Consider the following 12,291-nt stretch of genomic DNA (forward strand, 5'->3'; position numbering starts at 1 on the left):
GGGAGGAGAGGAGAGAGTGCAGTTGTGAGGGGGATGTAAAATGAACAAATAAATAAATTAATGAAGAATTCAGCCAGTTCGGATGAGATTGGATAGGCAAGTGTCAGATGGAAGGGGAGGAGGAACTCCCCTATATGTGGACTTGGAGAGGGGCATAGGAGGAGATGAGAGAGGGAGGGTGGGACTGGAAGGGGAGGATAGAGGGGGCTACAGCTTGGATGCAAAGGAAAGAAACTGTAATTAATATAAAAATAAAAATTTAATTAAAGAAAGAAAAATATAACTGACCCATAGTCATCAAAAGTGACAAGATCATGAAAAAGATGAGGGAACTGTTGCATATTGAAAGAGACTAAAGAGATAAAGAAACAATGCAACATTTAAATAAACCAACTTCTTTCAACATTTATGTGAGTAATAACAGTCAACAAAACCCAAATTAAATGGAATATTATGTCGGCATGAATTTCCTATTTTGATAACTGCACTGTCATTACATAGGACAACATTCTTGTTTTTATAAAATTGACACTAAACCATTCTGAGTCACAGGGCATAAGGTCAGCAGCTTCCTCTCAAAATGTTCAAAGTAAAAGAGCAATTAACTGTACATACTTGGAACTATCTTCAAGTTTGTTATTGTTTCAAAATTTTTGTGGGGGACGCTGGGCATGTTCTTCAACACCAGTACTTGGGAGGCAGAGGAAGTCAGATCTTTGTAGGTTCAAGGCCAGCCTGATCTGATCTACATAGGGAAGCCCAGGATAACCATGGCTTTGTAGAAATAATCTGTCAAAAAAATAACCTAAATAATATTGTTTTAGGGGAAAAAACAATGTAACTGAAAACTAAACAAGATTAAAAACAAAACTGATTCTCTACACTGGCAGTCTGGGTAAGACTATGTCTGTAAGAAACTAAAAAGTGAAATGACGTGATATTATGGAGCAGCATGAAGATTCTCTAAATACAGCTCAATGTCTTATTTTTAGTCTCTGTGTGTGTGTGTGTTTGTGTGTTCATGATGAAGGTGAAACATGCATACTAGGGAACACATAGGAAGGTCAGAAGACAATTCTTGCCTTCCACCTTTTCATGAATTCAGGGATCAAACTCAGGTCTCCAGGATTGCCAGCAAGAGTGTTTTTCTGCTGAGCCATCTCACCAACCTGCAGGCAGTTCTCTTAAGTGACCTCAACTAGGTAGTAGGGAGAAAAAATGTGAAGAATCCTTTCTCTTAAACAAATTCGTAGGGATGCATAAATAATAATAAGTGATGAGAAGAACATTAGTACCCTAGTGCTACCAATGACTAACAATCAGCAAAACACAGCCCAAGCACCTCCGGAGACAAGGGGCTGCAGGGTTGGTAGAATTAACCTGAAATGAATGAGGTTTCCCCAGCTCTACAGTAACCTTGTTATTACATCTCGTTTATCTATATATAACAACACAAAGATATAAAAATAAGAAAATAAGTCTGTGTGAACCCTGTATACTCTTGGTTGTGCAAGTCCATCAAAGTATAAACAGCAGTGTATCTGCCAAACTGTTCCTTATGAAGAATTCTCTGCTGAATAAAGAGAACAATCCAATCATGTGAAAGCCAAATAAGAGAGAGCACCTGCAGTGGCTGTCTTTACTTAAGAAGAGTCATTTCATTCTGGAATGCCTGCACATACGTCCTGAAAAAAATGTTCCTAGAAATGTGCACGGATCCTGTCGCCTTTTCAAGTACATTCGTTAGACTGGGATGTCCAAGCTCCCCTACCCCACCCGCCCGAGGGCAGGCAGGAGGCAGCACTGGACTCTCTGCACTTCCTTTCCAGGAGGACTGGCCCCAGCATCACTCTTACTCAGGATGCATGGCACAAGTGTACCCCTAGAACTCCTCAAAGTGTGCTCCTGCCCTCCCAACCCGGGCGGCCAGAGAGCGCGGTCCCGGGTACGAGCAGCCTCCACAGAAGCTCTTGGCAAAACCTGGGCAGGCTCTCTAGACCCGCCCAGCCCGCCAGCCCCCTGCTGCAACACTGTGGCCTCTCCCAGTGACCACCACCCTGCGGGTCCCTCACACACGCCCACACCAAGCCAGGCTGAGCCTCTCCACGATGGCCGACACCCATGGACCTGCCTCTCCTCCACTGGAGGACCCAACTCTCTCTCCTTCCCAATTCTCAGCCAAGATGCCAGGCCCAGAACCACTTAGCCCACTGGATGGCTGCTGAGGGCGGAGGCGGAGCCCAGAGGCGGAGGAGGGGGAGGAGCCCAAGGGTGGGGGCGGAGCCCGGGGAACGAAGTCAGAGCCCGGGGCGGGGACGGGGGAGGAGCCCGGAGGCGACGGGAGGAGGAACCCTGGGAGGTGAAGGCAGACCCCCGGGGCGAAGGGAGGCGGAGTCCGGAAGAGCACAGGCGGAGCCTAGTGGGTGCGAAGGTGGGGCCCAGAGGCGGAGGGGGAGGAGCCCGGGTGCGAAGGCGGAGCCCGGGGATGGAGGCAGAGCCCGGGAGAGGAAGGAGGCGGAGTCTGAGCGGAGGCGGAGTCAGGAGGGGGCGGGGGGAGGAGGAGCCCGGGGGCAGAGGGAGGCAGAGCCCAGGCGGCGCCCGCCCCACATTCTTACCTGCCTTCTCCCAGTCTCAGCCTACCACGACGAAGTAGTCCACTAGACGGGCCATGACCGCCGCCACCGCGCCAGGGAAGCGGGTTCCCGTTCACCAGCCCTCGCCGCCGCCGCCCACCCAGCCCAGGTAAGCTCAGCGTTTTCCCTTGAGGGTCTGTAGCCATAGCAACGACGTTTATGTCATTCTTGACAATGGAGACGCGCACTGCGCCTGCGCTGCGCCTCGCGCAAACCCCTCCCCCGCCCCATCCGAGAGGGCTCGGCCCTCGGGTTCCTCGCAGGCTGATTGGACCCTCGGCTCAGGAAGTGGGCGGCTGCACTGAGGCGGAGCTCTTAGAGGCCGCCCTCTGCCTCAACGCCCCCCTCCCCTATTCTTTATTTTCCTTTATCAGGGGTCTTTCCTTCCGCCTTCTCTCTCCCTTTTGCAGTGTGGGAAGAAGGGCATGGAGGGTCGCGAGGTCACTGGAAAGCTTGCTCTTCTCTGCTGCCTGCTTGCCACTGGCCGCGCAGCAAAGATTCTCCCGCCCTCTGCTGGAAGCTTGGAATTTGCACCACAAAGGCTTTCTGGCTGCACGTTTTCTGTTTTTGCTGTGCAGATTTTAGAAACATGCCACCGGGCTGGCCGGGGAGGAAAAGACTTGCGCAATATTCAGAGGCACCTATGGTTTCTAGGATTCCTGGGCTGGGAGCGTTCACCTTGGGCTTTCCTCTGAGTGCCCAAGAGAGTTGGGTTCCACCTAAGAACAGGGCATCCCAGGGATCCTCCTGAAATGGTCTTGCCTCTCCCCGGGGAGCCCTGCCCACCTGAATTTCACTGCTTTTTTGTCTCAAAGCTCTGGTAGCTGAAGCAGGTATTAACTTCCAAGTTGCTCTATTGCAAAAGTGAAATCAGATAAATTCATGGGGCTCTTTGTCCAGTCTAGAGATTATCCTAGTCGATTGAGTTTATTTTTCACTTCCTTATTTTTATTTTTTAAATTTTTATTAGTTACAATTTATTCATTATGTATTCCCCCTGTAACTCCCTCCCCCCTCCCCTCCCAATCCAACCCACCCTTCCCCTTCTCCACCCATGCCTCTTTGCCAGTCCAATGATAGGGGTGGTTTTCCTCCCTTTCATTCTGATCCTAGTCTCATAAGGACTGGCTGCATTGTCTTCCTCTGTGGCCTGGAAAAGCTGCCCCCCCAGGGGGAGGTGATCAAAGAGCAGGCCAATCAGTTCATGTCAGAGACAGTCACTGTTGTCAAAATATCCACTACTGATGTTTTCAGATTTGGCTGGCACAACACTTGGATGAGTTTACTTTGCCACTTCTTAATGATCATGAAGTTTTAGCAGTTGAATATGTACCCAAATTAAGACTGAAGTTTTCAGAACCTGTAGTTTAGAAATTATCTTTGTGAAGACATCATTCCCTGAGGGGTTTGATCCTTAACATGTTGTATATAGTAGATGCCAATGTGCTTAGTGCAACACATACACCCTCTGCCAATGACTAGCAGAAAGCTAGTGACTAGAGCTGTGAACTCAGAGTCATGAGCTCAGCTGTTTTGGTTGACTAGGTCTCTTTTATGGGCCAGTGTTTCCCTTCCCGATTCTGTGTCAGTAATTGAATTTATGGTCTCATACATGCTAGGAAAGCCTTCTACCATTAAGGTATATTCCCAGTGACAGGGCAGACTTTTTAAGCAGGGGTCTGAGCAGGTTGGGCTGGGCCATGCCAGAAGAATTGAAACTGAGGGAGTGCTTTAACTCAGAACACCGTTTGTAAATGGCTGCTAGATGGTCAGAGGAGTCAGCATAACTGAAGTGATAAAAATAGGTTGGTTTTCAAAATAATTAAAACAAAGAAAACTTCCCATCAAACCCCATGTAGCTATTTTCATAAACATGTCCCTGGGAGCTCTTCCACTTTTTCAGTAAAGAGTAATCTCACTTCATCCAGAGACAGCCCATTCCAAGGCTTAACAGTGGAGTTAGAAAGTCCTTCGTTATGAAGTCCGAGTTGGCGCCCTGTAACTGCCATCATGTTCTCTGAAGCTACCAGAGGGGGAGGGATGCCACATGACTGTGCAATTTTTAAAAATTATTATTGTGTTTTTTTTTCCTCAATGTTACCTATTTTTTTGAAATTTGGGATAAGGGACTGAAAAGATGACTACGCAGTTGAGAGAACTGTGTTGCTCTTCCAGAAGACCAGATTTTTCTCCCAGCATTCACATGACAGTTCACAACCATCCATCAGTAACACCAGGTACATGGGATCCTCCTCTGGTCTCCTCCAGAAACAGCATACATGTGGCACATGAACATGCAAAATTAATACACATAAAATAGAAATTTTTTTTTAACCTGGGATAGAATGTATATATCATAAAAGTAAATATCCACTCTAGTGGCCTTTAATATGTCTTACTGTTGGACAGTGAATACATCTGTCTATTTTCAAAACATTTTCTTCACCCTCCCAAAATCCATTAAACATACACTACCTTTCTCCCTGTAGGCCCTGGCAATAACCACTTGCTTTCTGAGTCTATGGGTTTGCCTATTTTCTATAAATTGAATTAATCTTGTTTTGTATATTGTTTCCTAGGTTTTAGGGTTTTGCTTGTTGGTTGTTTTTTTGAGACAGGGTTTCTCTGTGTAGCCTTGGCTGTCCTGGAACTCTCTTTGTAGACATGGTTGTCCTTGAACTCACAGGGACCTGCCTGCCTCTGCCTCCTGAGCGCTGGCATTAAAGGTGTGAGCCACCATACAATCATCTGGCTTGTTTCCTAGTCTTATCCCTGCTGTATCATTAGGACTGCCTTGTACTACATCTGAGTGCCCCGCCTGCGGAACCAGGGAGAACCAGGGAGAACCAGGGAGAACCAGGGAGAACCAGGGAGAACCAGGGAGAACCAGGGAGAACCATGCCTGAAAGAAAAACGGGTGAGAGAGAAGGAAAGGGACCAAGCAGTTTTCCTTGTCAAAGTCTGTTTATTGTAGGGCAAGACTTTAATTTTATGCTCAAAGAGTAAGGTATTAGAATAGGAGGGAGGGGAGCAGGAGGTTATTTCGCCACTGAGGCATTCCAACATTTTATCATTAACTGTTAAAACTGGTTAGGTGGGGGGTGGTTCCCTGTCTCAGGAAGCAATCTATCCAGGTGGTCAAAGCTAATTGCAACTCTGGTGTTAGCATCTGTCGTGACTACGTGCCTTGGATTCTTGGTCTCCGGCATCTGAGCATCAGTACTAGATTTTCCCTTACTAATGAATAACCCTCCACTGTATGTACACAGCAATGCTTTGCTTATCCACTGGTGGTTTGGGTCATTGTTTCTGTTTAGCACCATGACCATGTATAGAAAGTATGTGAGTTAGGCTAAAAAGATGGCTCAGTGGTTAAGAGGTTGCTCTTCCAAAGATCCTGTGTTCAATTCTCAGCACCCACATGGTGGCTCATAACCATTTGTACTGGGATCTGATGCTCTCTTCTGGCATGCAGGTGTACATGCAGAGAGGTCACTCACATACATAAAATAAATAAATCTTTAAAGAAAAAAAAATGTATCTGAGTACCAGTTTGCAATTCTCTTTGTATATCATTAGGAGTAGGACCTCTGGACAGTACTGAATTACATATGGTAATGCTTTTACCTACCAGCACTGAACAAGGATTCTAACTTTATTTCTAACTTTATATTTTTGTCAACACAGGTTTTCTGGTTTTTTTTTTTTTTCTTTTTTTAATATTATAGACATCTTCAGAGGTATGGATTACCTTTCACTACCAAGGGAGAGAACAAAGCAAGTCCAGATTTGTTTTGCTGAGGGCTGGGAGCTGCAAGGGAGGAAGGCTATACAGCACAGCAATGAAGCTACACAAGAGAGACAACAGCTTTTCTTGCCTTAGAAGACAAGATGGAGCTGATTCCTAGGGGGAATGATTTCTCATCCTGGTAACTCTACCAGTGGACTGTGGCGGGGTAAGTGGTTTCACTATACAGTCTTTGCAAGCGTTTCCTGGGTTAGCCACTACAGTTCAGGCAGGCAGTCTGAGAGTTGGATTTGATCATCTTTCCTGTAGCCACAACCAGGGCTCCTTCAGATTTCTTCTCCCAAACCATAACTTAGGAGACTGAGAGATGTGGAAATTTCCCTGATGCACTGCCATTTTCTCGAAACACGCAGTTGCTAAGCAAGAATCTTAATGACTGCTACCCTTGATACTGGCCTTTCTCTCAACCCCACATTCGTCATTCAGTCCTGTTGCTCCTACTTCCCACATTTGCACGTCACCCTCATGTTATTGTCATCTCCCATCTGGATTGTTTATAATACCTTCCTTACCTGTTTCCCTGTTCATTGGTTCCATGTATGTAAAAGATGGCTTTATATATGTAAAACTTATTTTTTAAGATCAGGTTTTACGTATCTCAGGCTATCCTCAAACTTGCCAAGTAAACAAAGATGTCATTGATCTTCTGATCCTCCTGACTGTACCTCCTTATTGGGATTACAGGTGTGTACCAAACATAAGGTTTCATGGATGCAAGGCAAGACTTTACCAACTGAGCTACATTCCAAGCCCTTATACAGAAAACCTAAAAAGAAAAAGCAAGCGATTGACCCTGTCTTAAAATTAAGTCTGTAAGCCAGGTACAGTGGGGCACACCTGTGATCCCAGCACTCAGAGAGGCAGAGGCAGGTGGGTCACTGTGAGTTCAGGGCCAGCCTGGTCCACAAAGCCAAGATAGCCAAGGCTACACAGAAAACTCCTGTCTTGAGAAGAAGAAAGTTTGTGTGCCAAGCACAGTATTTTCAGTTTGAACTACGTTTGGGGTGCAAAAAAGAGAAATTCAGATATGGATGATGGACCGTGTCCTAGGCCTTTGAGTCTTGACATATTTTTCTGAAGTGGCTACAGTATAAATAGGTACTGTGTAGCTTTTCAGCCTTCTCTTACTTAGATTGCATGTTTGGTAAAGAGGCCTTGGCAACATAGTTTGCAGAGTCCAGTGCAAAATGAAAGTGAAAGACCCCTTGTTCAAAAGTTAAGGATTTCAAAATTTGGTTTATTTGTTTTAGATTTATTTGTTTATTCTGCATATAATGCTAGAATAGAGCACCAGAACTCATTATAGATGGTTGGGAGCCATCATGTGGTTGCTGTGAATTGAACTCAGGAGGCCGAGAAGACTGGCTTGTGTTCTTAACCTCAGAGCCATCTCTCCAGCCCAGGATTTTTGTGTTGTTTTTGTTTTTTATGTATATGATTGTTCTACTTGCATATACACCCGCATGACAGAAGAGGGCATTAGATCCCAGTATAGGTGGTTGTGAACCACCATGTGGTTGTTAGGAATTGGACTCAGGACCTCTGGAAGAACAGCCAGTCCTTTTAACCTCTGAGCCCTGATACTCTGCTTTTGTTGTTGGTATTTTGGAGCTGACAATGGGGCCTAGAACTACCTTGTGCATGCTTAGCACATGATTTACCACTGAGCTACACGCCCCAGCCTCAAAACAATCTCCAGTTGCTGTTGTCTTGTTATTATTGTGGAGATTATCTCACTGTATAGCCCAAGCTCACAATCCTGCCCCAACCTCCTGAAAGCCAGGATTACAAGATTACAAGAGTGTACCATTACATCCAACACTCAAAACTATTGTTTGTAAAATGTGTGTGTGTGTGTGTGTGTGTGTGTGTGTGTGTGTGTGTGTCTCGTGTTCTGCTTTGAGGAACTTTGTTTTCCTTCCACCTTTTTCCCCTTTGCTCAGGTGTCAGCAGAGGAGCTCAAAACCACTCACTGGTGGCTTCAACCCACTCAGTGGCCTGGGCTGTGAGAGCTGCTGACCAATCCTCAGTGGCTGGCTGGGCACGCCAGTCTTCAATAGGGAAGTGCTAGATGGGTACAGAGCACCTGCATACCCTCAGACCAGTCTGCCATCTTGGACTGAGTGACAGTGAACTCAGGAGCTGGTGCAGTTCATTCACCCTGGAATTCCTCTTTGGTCATGGCCTTCTCAGCAGCAGCCTGCTCCTCTTTCTTAGTCAACCCTGGGTCTCTGTAGAAGTAAAGTTCAGGCATACGTTTCATGAGTGCTCAAGGGAGATAGTGCCATACATGCACATTACTTCCCAAGTTAGCATCCACCACATAAGGCCCACTGAGTGAGCTCCCTTTTTGTTCCATGGATGGCAATGTCCACATAGTGCAGAGGAGAATATGTGTTGCACAGAGCAATGGTGGGCAGGTTGACCTAAGCAGCCTCTGTAGGGGCTGGTGTTGAGATCTGAGATCAGTTACCACTAGAAGCCGTGGCTCCCTGAAAGCTGCTTGGACCTGGTTAATGAAGGTCCCAGGTGTGAATGGGGCAGCAACAGGAGTGGCTCCATTGGCAGTGGCAAACATCAGCACAGCTTGCTCACAAGTGTTCCTAGAGGAGATGACACTGACATCAGCAGTTTTCTCAATGGTAACAATAGCTCTAGCTGCAAACAACAGCTTCTTCCAGGTCCTTTTCAGGTTTATGATGTAAATACCAACACTCTTCCTTTTGTAGATGTACTGCTCCATCTGAAAATCAAGGTTGGTGCCACCTAAGTGGGTTTCTGTGGTGAAGAATTTGAGGACATCCTCCTCCTTCATCTGCAAGACATCAAGGGCTCAGGACATTGTGTAAGTTTCTTCTTTAAGTTATGCTGGGAATCAAGAACAATGTCATATGGTCCTGTCTCCAAGCATCACAGAAACGTGTATGTGTGTGTGTGTGTGTGTTTGTGTGTGTGTTAAATTTCTGAAATCTTACTATTAATTTTACAGGACAAAAAGATCTTTGAGATAAGTGTACATCACATCATTTCTCTCCTGTTTTCAAACCCCTTGCCTTAGCTACTTTTCTATCACTGTGCTAAGATATCATGACCAAGGCTACTTATAGAACAAACAGTTGGTTTAGGTACCTAGAGTTTCAGAGGGTAAGTCCATGACCATCACAGCAGGGACCATAGTGGCAGACAGGAATGGCAGGCAGAGCACCTGAGAGAAAACTGGCTGAAAGCTTACATCCTGACCTACAAGTATGAGGCAAAGAGCTAACTGGGAATGGTGTGGGATTTTAAAACCTCAAAGCTCACCCACAGTGACACACCTCTTCAACAAGATCACACTTCCTAATTTTTCTGAAACAGTTCCATGAAATGGGGACCAGATTTTCAAACATAGGAAACAACTACACTCCTCAATAGCTTCCTACATAGCCAAGAATTAAGATAAAAAAATTTCAATGTCCCAAAGCATGCCAGGCAAACTCTTGTGTGCTGTTGTTGTTGCTGCTGTTACGTTTTTGAGATAGAGTTTCATATAGACCAGGTTGACCTTCATTCCTGACCTTCCTAATGCTCCATTTACAGGCATGTGTCACAACACTTGCTTTATGATCTTTTAGGTTTGTTTGGTTTGGTTTTGTTTTGCTTTTTCAAGTCAGGGTTTCCTTGTGTAGCTTTGCCTGGACTGGACTAGCTCTGTTGACCAGGATGGGTTCAAACTCACTGAGATCTGGTGTGTGCCACCACACCTGCTGACTTCTTTTTTTTTTTTTTTTGAGGGGGTATTTTTATCTTTTGTGTAGATGAGTGATAAGAATATTTTGCTTGTATGTTCATAAGTGTACCACTTGTGTGCCTTATATCCCAGGAGGCCATATGGCATCAAATTCCCTGTAACAGGAGCTACAGAAGATTGTGAACCACCATTGACATGCTAGGAACTCTGAAAAAAAAAAGCAGAGTGTTTTGCTTTCTTCTAAGATTTATTATGTATACAATGTTGTGTTTCTATATACACCTGCATGCCAGAAGAGGGCAACAGATTTCATTATAGATGGTTGTGAGCCACCATGTGGTTGTTGGGAATTGAACTCATGACAAAAAGTAGCCAGTCCTCTTAACATATGAACCATCTCTCCAGCCCCACAGAAAGTATTTTTCATCACTAAGCCATCTCTTCAGCCCCTCTGGCTTCCTCTTTAATCTTTGTTATTTCTTCCTGGGAACCATTGTTTTGCTAGCTGCTTTGATATTTAAGCCTCAGCAGAAAGACTGCTTTTACCAGGCCTTCACTGGAGTTAGTGAATAATTTCCAAGTCTAGCTTCTTTTATTTGAGACAGCAGGTGGGATACCATGTCAAAATCACACATCTTGTTTCACCTCCTTGAGAATTTAACTCATTGTACTAAAGTGCTTTTACTTTGGCTTCAAAGGAGTCTGAAATAAAGCAAGGCATCTAGCTTCCACTAGAGCCACTTGGAAAAGTCCCATGTGTTGTCTGTTGGTTTATTAACTTCAGTCCTCACTCCCAACCCAAGAACCGTTTGACTCTGCTGGCAGGCTCTGGCAATTCCTATTATTATTGTTGTTGTTGTTGTTGTTACTTTCTTCCCATTTATATTCCAAACAAATTCACCTTTTTTCATTTCCCTTATGGAACTAAAATGTTCTCAACTCTAGGCCTTTGAATACATATGTTCTTTATCTCTTCTGGGGTGTTAGATCCCTCTTGCTTCTCTTTAAGTTTCATATTGGATTTTATAGTGATGTATACATTCCTATGCATGGTCTATAGGTTTGTTTATGGTGGATAACCCCACAAGACTGTAAGCTTATAGAGAAAGAATGATGTTTGCATGAATCATTTTCTCTGTGTTCAGGACTTAGCACAGTACTGGATACCTAATTCACAAACAGTAACTATCTGCGGAATGACAAATAACCTTTTAAGTAGTAAATGCCTTGAACAAAGTCTTCATAATCTGATAGTAATACAGAATTCCCACCTAAAGGATGGGAGCATGTAGCATTTTATTTGTTAATGACAGCCATTGTGCCATCTGTAAAAAACATTTCCTGAAGTCTTTTTATCTTGTTCTGTTACTGCTGTTACTAGGACATCCTCCTCTATGCCTGTTGCCTTCTCTGTGTTCTCTTTAATTTATCCCATAACAAGTTACTTCCTTTAAGCTTTAGTGAGTTTTCGCATCTGGCTTTATTATATCCAAAGACTATCTATTTCTGCCTGTTTTGTATGGAAGCTAGGAATACAAATCAGAGGTAGAACATTTGCTTCACATATACAAGGTAAAGAAGGAGGAAGAGGAGGAGAGAGAAAAGGAACAGAAGCAAAGCATTGCTTTTCTTTATGCAGATGCTCTGCCTTAAATACAGGGGTTAACAGTCTACCTTTCCCTGCTTTCCAAAAAAGATAGAAATTACAGATACAGCAACAGTGCTATTTATTTGGTGTTAGTTTTTAACCTGTTTCCTCTCCTGACATTCACTGTGTACCTGCTATATACATAGTTGGCTTTATGTACATGTTCATTTTCTGGGAAGAATCTATGTTTTCACTAGGTTTTATGGGAGGTTAGATCCTGAGAAAATGTCCTGAGTTTTCCACCCTGCCATAACTATCCCTGGGAGACCATATCTCCAAAGCTGATTATGTCCTCTTTGTATATCATTTGCTGTTATGACTTCAGGATGCATCTTGAACCTTGTTTTCAACAAAATGTGGTAAACATGCCCTAAGCTTAACAGGCATTTTGTGCCTAATGAAAAAAAAAATCAGCACTCAGTTACTTTCATTTTGGTCATTAACATTATTAGTACTTCTTATTGTTTTTCAT

General features: G+C 44.3%; 1 protein-coding gene across 1 annotated transcript in view; it reads left to right on the forward strand.

The window, feature by feature from the left end:
• Window positions 1–2,668: 2,668 nt before the first annotated feature.
• Window positions 2,669–12,291, forward strand: part of LOC132651338 (zinc finger protein 431-like) — a gene marked incomplete at its 3' end in the record, with an annotated part of 106,835 nt that continues 97,212 nt past the window's right edge. The window contains exon 1 of the mRNA XM_060376558.1: window positions 2,669–2,742. Within this exon, the coding sequence (XP_060232541.1) occupies window positions 2,669–2,742 (74 nt within the window). The remainder of the gene's footprint in view (window positions 2,743–12,291) is intronic.

This window comes from Meriones unguiculatus, assembly GCF_030254825.1.
Source record: "Meriones unguiculatus strain TT.TT164.6M chromosome 13 unlocalized genomic scaffold, Bangor_MerUng_6.1 Chr13_unordered_Scaffold_47, whole genome shotgun sequence".
NCBI lineage: Eukaryota > Metazoa > Chordata > Mammalia > Rodentia > Muridae > Meriones > Meriones unguiculatus.